The sequence below is a fragment of the Camellia sinensis genome, chromosome 3 (assembly GCF_055761805.1).
Source record: "Camellia sinensis isolate YWXY chromosome 3, ASM5576180v1, whole genome shotgun sequence".
NCBI lineage: Eukaryota > Viridiplantae > Streptophyta > Magnoliopsida > Ericales > Theaceae > Camellia > Camellia sinensis.
The window spans coordinates 35372615-35381419 of NC_138963.1; the positions used below are offsets into that span (position 1 = coordinate 35372615).

The window sequence follows — 8805 nt, forward strand, 5'->3', positions numbered from 1 at the left end:
AGAACCATGGGCGTAATGGAGTTCGAACAAAGGACCCGATCTCGAGGACGGTGAGTGGAGATAAATTCACTCTTCGGTTAAACTAGCCTATACCCGGGTCGAGGTGGCACGACCCCGGGGGGTCCATGAGACTCGGCAATATTTTGCGGCAGGACGTCCTCTGGGACTACCCCTGACCCTTTGGGATGATTGGGGATCATTGGTTAGGTGTGGCTAAGAAGAAGGGTTCGCCGAGGGAGTGATCTCCTCTTCGGGGTTTTCTCATCCTCGGAGAAGTCACCTCCTCGGAGAGGTCACCTCCTCGGACAAGGTGGTTAGAGAGAATATCCCCCATGTGCCTTGCACATGGGCTCCATCCTATATCATGAGGTGCCTATAAATAGCACCCACCCATAGCTTTACAAGGGATGGATTTTGGAGATTTTTAACTCTTGGGAAAGAACTAATTTCCTTTCTCCATTATCGACCTTGAGAGTGAAAGTGGGAGATCAATGGGAGAGCCTTGCCATTATTCTATTCTCTAGCCATTTTGCCTTCTTCTTCACCCAATCTCTTATCTCCATCATCTCCTTTGTTGTTGTGTTCCTAAGTTGAGATTATTGAAGAATCTAAGCCTCTCATCATATTCTAGAGAATTCGAAGTTGTTCTTCAAGGATCTTTGAAGATCTTCGAATTTTCCAACTCCTTTCTCGAACCCTCTCCTACATTTTGGCGACTCTGCTGGGGAGGCGGATTGGTTAATGGTCTCAACGAGATCTGGAATCCACACAACTCCAACAAGGATGGCGGGAGAAGATGAAGTTCACCAACAAGGATCCTCTAATGGTGGTGATGACAGAACCATGACTCCAGATCAACCACTTTTGCTTGAAGCCATTCAAGGACTTCAGAATACTCAGCAAGAGATTCTTACCACTCTTCAGAATCTCACTCACACCATGTTGGTGATGAGTTCTAACTTTGCACCGGCGCCAAACGGAAATCAAACTGGTGGTGGAGTTATTCCCGCCGGAGCGCAAAATCAAATCCAAGGAGAAGTAGGCCCCAATCAACCTATGGCTCATGGCAACACGGCCACAGTAACACATGCTCAAACCACAGTAGGCGGCGGCAGTTTGCCCATACCCGGGCTCCATGGCGTGCCAAGCCAAGATCCAATGGTGACTAGGGGAGTTTCTAGTGTAATGAATGGTGCTCCGGCGACTGTTGGTGTCCAGGAAAACATAAGGAGCGTGATGGCACAAAAGGGAGCTCTGCCCGTACCTAATCTTGTCACGCCACCAGTAAATGTTACCCAAGCACCAAGCGGGCCTCCTTTGGTGCCGACAACAAATCTGCAAGCACAACCCGGTATAGCGGCGCCGTACGGTGGACTTTACGGGCCTCAATTCAATATCCCATCACCAACTGGCTTGTCTATAGGCGCTGATGGCCAGTATCGTCAAATGTCCTCACCAATGATGAATTCGCAGCACCAGAATGGCCAAGACGCCCCTAGCTCAGTCTTCGGGTACATAAGCCAAGTCCCGGGAATACCACCATCAAACTCTCTCCCTCAACAGTTTCTCACTCTCGCCGATGTGCAGGCCATGTTCGATCTCGAACGGGGCAAGAGGACCTTACCTTCTTTGCCTGATCCAGACATCAAGCCGCCTTACCCCATTGAGATGCTGAGCTATCCATACCCTGAGGGGTATACAGTGCCGAAGTTCATCAAGTTCGACGGCAAACAAGGAAATGCCCGAGAACATGTTGTGCGATTCATCGAGACTCTGGGTATTCATGGTTCAAACCACGTCCTCCGACTGAGAGAATTCTCTAAGTCCCTCACCGACCGAGCATATAGTTGGTATGTTAATTTGGCCCCAAACTCTGTCCGAAGTTGGGAGGAAATGGTTAACAAATTCCACTCCAAGTTCTTTCAAGTGGTGGAGAAGGTGACCACACTTACATTGTGTAAAGAGAAGCAACAAGAAAGTGAAGACATCATTGACTACGTCAAAAGGTTTCAGGACAAGGCCGTGGATTGTCATGAAGCAGTTGAGGAGAGTTATCTGGTTCAAATTTGTCTAGAAGGGGCATTGAGCAGGTACAAAATGTTTCTAGTTAATCACAAGCTACCCACCTTCTCGGCATTAATAGAAGCAGCTCGGAACATTAGCATTCCTCAGGCTCAGGAGTCCGGATTTAAAGCCAGTTACAAGACTAGTTTCAAATCGTCTCGTGGACCTATTGTTGCTGCTGCCTCTGCCCCAGATACCCGAAATTCACAAGGAGGAGGTCATAGAGGCCAGAAGAGAAAGCAATATAATGGTGAAAAGGGGAATGTTTCTTATCCATGTGGAGTCGAGGAAGTGAAAGCTCTAGTTAAGGAATGGGTGGCTGACGGAGAGTTAAAATTGCCTTATGTTGAAGAAATGCCATCAAAAAAGGACCGTGAGAGCCCTGAATTCTGTGTCTACCATCGTACATTGAAACATCCGACAGAGAAGTGTTGGACTCTCAGGAAAATCTTCAGAGATAAAGTCGAGGCAGACGAATTAAGGTTCAAAAAGCAAGGGACTCAAGACATCCGAGAACAACCATATCCTCAACACCGAGGCAAGGGCAAGAATGTTGCTATGATAGCTTATGAAGGCCCGATGATCGAGGCTATCGCCAATCTCGATGACGATGATTGTTATCTGGACGACATCCTCGAGCCAGAGGGTGAGCAAGTTTGCTATGGAAGTGCTCTCGATCCAGAGGGCAGAACATTTACGACTCATGGCGAAGATCCCTTTGATCCAGAAGGAGGAGCAGAGTACTACGGAAGAGGAGGACACCATGTTTATGTGGCATCTTATTTTGAAGAGACCGAGGAGATGGTTAACTACGAGCCTCCAAGAGTGGAAAAAGATCCGGATCACTATGCCAAAACCTTGCAAGACTGTGTAAAGTTCAAGCAGTTCTTTGACCAGCTTGGACTTTCCAAGGTGGCAAGAACAGAAATCACCAAGTCTATCATTAATATAGCCGAGGCACACCATGAGGAATGCATGTCGACTGAGGGATCTATCCCGAGGAAGGCAAAAGAGCAATCTAGTGCCATTACTTTCTCCGAGGTTGATCGAAAGTATCCTTTTTCTCACAATCGCCCGCTTTATGTGACTGCTTTTATTAACGGGGTTGAGTTCAAAAGGGCCTTTCTAGATAGTGGAGCCTCTATCAACATTATGACTCGCGCTACTCTAGAAAAGGCCGGAATCTCTGAAGAACGCATTGTGAAGCAGCCGATAGTCATCACTGGCTTCGGTGGAGAAAGGAGAGTTACTATCGGATGCGTAACAGTTGATTTAGCCGTTGGAGAGATTCGCTCGGTCACCAAGTTCCATATTATCGATTCTGAGACAAATTATCACATCATTCTAGGGAGGACCTGGATGCATAGATATGGGGCTGTACCATCGAGTTATCATCAGTGTGTTAAGGCAAAATGGGGAAAGAAGACGGTGACGATTCAGGCTACAGAAAGGCCTTTCGAGATCCATGAAGCTCATTATTCTGATGCCATCTACTTCACCGAACTGGCTATCGAAGAAGTTCCCACCACCTCTAAGCCTCGAGGGGTCAAAATTCCTCGTTGGGAGGATATCAAAGATGACAAGGAGCTGATGGCAGAGTCAAGTAAGCGGGCAATGTCTAGACCAGAAAGTCCGCCTATTCCTCGGAAGGTGATGAAAGTTCGAGAAGGAGGCAAGATGGTGTACTATTTATGATGGTGCATGATGGCCACAACCCGAGCAGCTGGTGAAAGCTTTCCAAATGATCTTGCAACTCTAGGGGCAAATTTCAACATTCCGTAGAAGAAGTCTATCTATGACATTTACAGTTTGCATTTACTACATTGTCCAAGAAGTTCTATCTTTCTTATGTTATGAAAAAATTTTATTTCCTCTATATTATGTATCTCCATTAAAAGTTATTTTCTCTACATTGTATATTTTCATTGTGTTATGTTGCTTGAAACAGTTTTCAATTTTTTGTTGCCCCTCAAAGAAGAAAAAGGAATGGTAGACTCAGTTACCAACCCGAAGGGAGTTTTCTTGACACAGTAGAAGTATACTTCCACTCGGACTTCCGAGAGATAGACTTGTTTCTGCTCGGACTTCTGAAGGAGAGCCTTCCGAGGGACAACTCTTGCTCTCATTAGTGTGGGTCTGAAGAACAGCTCTTGATTTCATCAATACGAGCTCCGAGGATCTTTCTTTTCAAAGTAGAGTGGACTCTTACTCGAACTCCCGAGGGATAACCTTTGCTTCCATTAGCTACCGAAATAGAAGTGTGCATCCACTCGGACTTCCGAGGGATAGCCTTGTTTCTGCTTAGACTTCTGAGGGAGAGCCTTGTCTCCTGCTCGAACTCCCGAGGGATAGCCTTTGCTTCCATTAGCTGCCGAAGTAGAAGTGCGCATCCACTCGGACTTCCGAGGGACAGCCTTGTTTCTGCTCGGACTTCCGAGGGACAGCCTTGCTTCTGCTCGGACTTCTGGGAGACAATCTTTATTTCTGTTGGTGCAAGCTTGGTAGACTCGGTTATCTTCCAGAGGAATCTTTCTTGCCAAAGTAGGGTGTGTGCTACTTTCGGACTCCCGAGGGACAGTCTTGCTTCTGTTCGGACTTCCGAGGAACAGCCCTTGCTCTCATTAGTGTGGGTTCTAAGGGCCCCGAGGTCGTGGATCTCAATCAAGAATTTATTTGCCTGAAATAGTAAAACCGACAAACGAGATGAGCAATATTGAGTTCAGAATATGATTCAAGCATTATCAGAATGGGGCAACATCAACAAATAATATCGATCTATTTAAGCTACAACAATTTTACTCCTCCGAACAAGTTCATGAAAATGCAACAATCAAGTTCTTGTCTCTTCGGGCTGGCTCCTCCCAAGCCGACGTAAAGCTACAACGGTCACACAAAATTTTGGCATTCAGCTATGTATTTCCCAAGCATCCACAAGTTAAACAAACAATAATATATCATCTTTATTATTCAACGAGAGGAAGAGGGAGCCGAATTTCATACCCACAAATTTGGGACTGTTAGAGGGGTGAAGTCCGAAGCCGATGTTGGAAATTCAAGTTGAAATCAGAGAGGTTTTATAGACTGTAATCAACAAGACTGAGCTAGGCTGGGCAAGACCACGCACGTTGCGTTGAGTGGGCGAACGTGCGTGGTCGGCGTTGGACAAGTTGAAGCCGGAGGCAGCAATGGTGTCGGAAAGAAGGTGGCGACCATACACGACGCGTTGAAAGGGCGACGTGGTCCACGTTGATTAATCACGGCCGAATCCAGCAAAACCACACATCGCGTTGAGTGGGCGACGTGTGGTTCGCGTTGAACAGCCGAAGACGAAGGCAAAGCATCGGGCATCCACTATTTATCTTCCGAGCATCTACAAGATCGACAAGACAATAATTAATTATTCAACAACATGACCTATATACAATATGAAGGACTTATTTTCTCGGATTTCTTTTGCAACAACATTTATTTATTCTACAAATTTCAAGACGAGCAAGTTCTTGAAAAATGCAACAATCAAGGTTTTATCTATTCGGGTCGATTCCTCTAAAGCCAACGTAAAGCAACAATGTTCGAACAAAAGCCCGGCATCAACTATCTATTTCCTGAGCTTCCGCTGGATCAACAACAAACAATGATATACGGCTCTATTTCTTTTACAATGACATTTTTTTTTATTCTCCCAAGAAAGTGTTCAAGAAATTCAAGAATTGAGAGTTCATTTATCCCCTCGGATATCAAATTTAAAGGTTATAATATGCAAACAATGCTTCATCATTCCCAAATCAACAAAACAGTGCTGTGAGTACTTCCAATATCAACAATGAATTAGTGGAGATAGGCAAGATTGCAAAAATTCCAAATATGTATTTCGCAAATCAAAGCTCAAAGCATAAATATATATGTGTGTATATATATAATATGGTATAAGAAGAAGGAGAAGAGGGCTTTTGGTAGAAGTGGCAAGATCAGATTCAAAGCAACAATGAGCAAAGAAAAAATTGAGAATGGAGCAAACAGGTGGCGGAGCGGCTGGGCAGACCGACACCGTGCTGAGTCAGCCATGTGGTTGGAATGAGAACCCATATTATTCCAGAAAACCGTCATTTCTCCCTAGACCACTCACCGCTTTTCCCACCAGTTTTGCATTCAAGCCTTACATCTGTAATCTGAATATCCTTTGAAGCAGCCTTGCACATATCATATACTGTCAGACCTGCAATAGTCACTGCTGTCATAGCTTCCATTTCCACACCAGTTTTCCCTGTTGAAGCCGCTTCCCCTTCTATATCAACACTAAAATCAATCGGATTCAATTTCAGATCAACACGAACATGAGTCAAGATGATGTTGTGGCATAGTGGGATGAGATTGCTTGTATGCTTCGCTCCACTTATTCCGGCAATTCTCGCCACACTAAGGACATCTCCCTTGGCCATCTGATTGGCTGAGACCAAATCAAACACCTTCCTTCCCAGAATAACTTTGCAACTGGCAACAGCAACTCTCTTGCTAATTTCTTTGGGAGAGACATCCACCATTTCGGCTTCACCTTTGCCGCCAATATGGGTCAAGCCCGTTTCATTTTCTGCAATTTTAGGGGATACAGACAGAGAATCTTGAACCATGCGCTCATTATTACTAGAACCGGCAAGAGTAGCTGGAGGAGGTTCACCAAATACAGATTCCATTTCCTTATTGAGCTCTGCAATGGCACTCGAAACATCATGGAGCAAACAGGTGGCGGAGCGGCTGGGCAGACCGACACCGTGCTGAGTCAGCCATGTGGTTGGCGTTGATTACTCACTGCTGGAACCAAGGGCGATGAATTTCAGTGGGTGTGAAATCAAGGCCAAGATCTGGGGGTAGCCGAAGCTGACGTGACGCCAAGGTTAGCCGAAGCTGTGGCTGTTAACGGTGGTCAACGTTGATCAAATCACGGCTGAAGGTAGTGGCGAGGTTGCAGGACGTTAGCAGCATGAGCAAGCAGCTACCGTGGCGAGCTGGTTCCAGTACTGGCCAACCGTGACAGTGGCGTGGGTCTTCGATGGTGTTGCTTGGAGCTGCGCCGACCAGCATGCAAATGGCGTTAGCCTCAGATTTGTTGAAGAACAAAAAGCCTGGGTTGGTCTCTGTTTTAGAGAGAGGGGCGGCTGAATATAGGGTTGGACAAAAAGAGACTAGGTCAAAAAACTTATGGTCCTCATAAGGATATATACGTATATATATAAAAATAAATAATGGGCCTTATCTTTCTAAAATAAAAAATGATGGTCGGTGTGCTTTATTTTTTTTTTGCTTGGAATGAAATATATATATATATATATATTGAGATGAAAAAAAAAAAAAAAAAAAAAAAAAAAAAAAAAAAAAAAAAAAAAAAAAAAAAGAAAAAAGAGTACAAAAAAATAAATTTCTTGCTTGTCAATTTTTTCTGTAAATTGAAGTGCGTCATCAACTTTATCCATAGGCTCTGTCGTGACAAAATGTTTTTTTTTTTTTTTTGGGGGAACGTGATGCGAAACAGGGGCGAAGAAATGACAGTATGCATGTCTGAGAAATTTAAAATTTCTCATACACGCAAGGGGCAAATGTAAGAGGGGTTAATTTGAGCCCACTAAATTATTTAGGCCCAATAGCCCAAGATTAGTGGGCCCGAATTTATCGCAAGTCCAAGAATCGGTGGGCCCAGATTTATCGCCATTAAACGGATTGAATCGCCCTAAGCCTCGAAAGGGTTCGGATCCACGAACCTAGAGACTTACTCAGGCCCGGACTCGAAAGGGTATTAAGCAAGCCTAGAGATTCGAGGCACTCGGACTCGAAAGGATTCGGACCCACGAATCTAGAGATCCGAAACACTTGGCTTCGAACGGATTCAGACGCAATCTAGAAGTCGCTCCGTTAATGAGTCCCAGAACACTTGCGGGCTCGGAGCTTTCCGGGATCTACGCACCAGAACCATGGGCGTAATGGAGTTCGAACAAAGGACCCGATCTCGAGGACGGTGAGTGGAGATAAATTCACTCTTCGGTTAAACTAGCCTATACCCGGGTCGAGGTGGCACGACCCCGGGGGGTCCATGAGACTCGGCAATATTTTGCGGCAGGACGTCCTCTGGGACTACCCCTGACCCTTTGGGATGATTGGGGATCATTGGTTAGGTGTGGCTAAGAAGAAGGGTTCGCCGAGGGAGTGATCTCCTCTTCGGGGTTTTCTCATCCTCGGAGAAGTCACCTCCTCGGAGAGGTCACCTCCTCGGACAAGGTGGTTAGAGAGAATATCCCCCATGTGCCTTGCACATGGGCTCCATCCTATATCATGAGGTGCCTATAAATAGCACCCACCCATAGCTTTACAAGGGATGGATTTTGGAGATTTTTAACTCTTGGGAAAGAACTAATTTCCTTTCTCCATTATCGACCTTGAGAGTGAAAGTGGGAGATCAATGGGAGAGCCTTGCCATTATTCTATTCTCTAGCCATTTTGCCTTCTTCTTCACCCAATCTCTTATCTCCATCATCTCCTTTGTTGTTGTGTTCCTAAGTTGAGATTATTGAAGAATCTAAGCCTCTCATCATATTCTAGAGAATTCGAAGTTGTTCTTCAAGGATCTTTGAAGATCTTCGAATTTTCCAACTCCTTTCTCGAACCCTCTCCTACACATTTTAATGGTGATCAAGAGACATGAAAATTACTGGTCAAGTATATAATGACCAATTGCATAAGATAAGTTAAAGA

General features: G+C 45.2%; 1 protein-coding gene across 7 annotated transcripts; it reads right to left on the bottom strand.

Moving 5' to 3' along the window:
- Positions 1 to 736: 736 nt before the first annotated feature.
- On the bottom strand, positions 737 to 7260 carry LOC145822452 (cyclic pyranopterin monophosphate synthase-like). 7 transcript variants are annotated; one of them, XM_082919507.1, is made up of 4 exons: positions 6191 to 7260; positions 5069 to 5434; positions 4864 to 4941; positions 4566 to 4741 (listed from the first exon to the last, which is right to left on the bottom strand). In XM_082919507.1, exons 1-2 carry the CDS (start codon positions 6753 to 6755, stop codon positions 5319 to 5321), a joined length of 681 nt encoding a protein of 226 aa, XP_082775633.1. In that variant the 5' UTR covers positions 6756 to 7260; the 3' UTR covers positions 4566 to 4741; positions 4864 to 4941; positions 5069 to 5318. The 7 variants fall into 7 exon arrangements, with proteins under 7 accessions (XP_082775634.1, XP_082775633.1, XP_082775632.1 ...); XM_082919506.1 differs by having other exon boundaries at positions 4856 to 4941; XM_082919510.1 differs by having other exon boundaries at positions 5065 to 5434.
- Positions 7261 to 8805: the final 1545 nt, after the last annotated feature.

What these genes read in the sequence shown, in the direction of transcription:
- LOC145822452 (XM_082919508.1), bottom strand. Translation starts at nt 6,755, where the DNA reads ATGGAATCTGTATTTGGTGAACCTCCTCCAGCTACTCTTGCCGGTTCT. An exon ending in CAAAACTGGTGGGAAAAGCG is followed by an intron (nt 5,435 to 6,190) that starts GTGAGTGGTCTA and finishes TCGATCTTGTAG; the next exon opens with ATGCTCGGAAGATAAATAGT.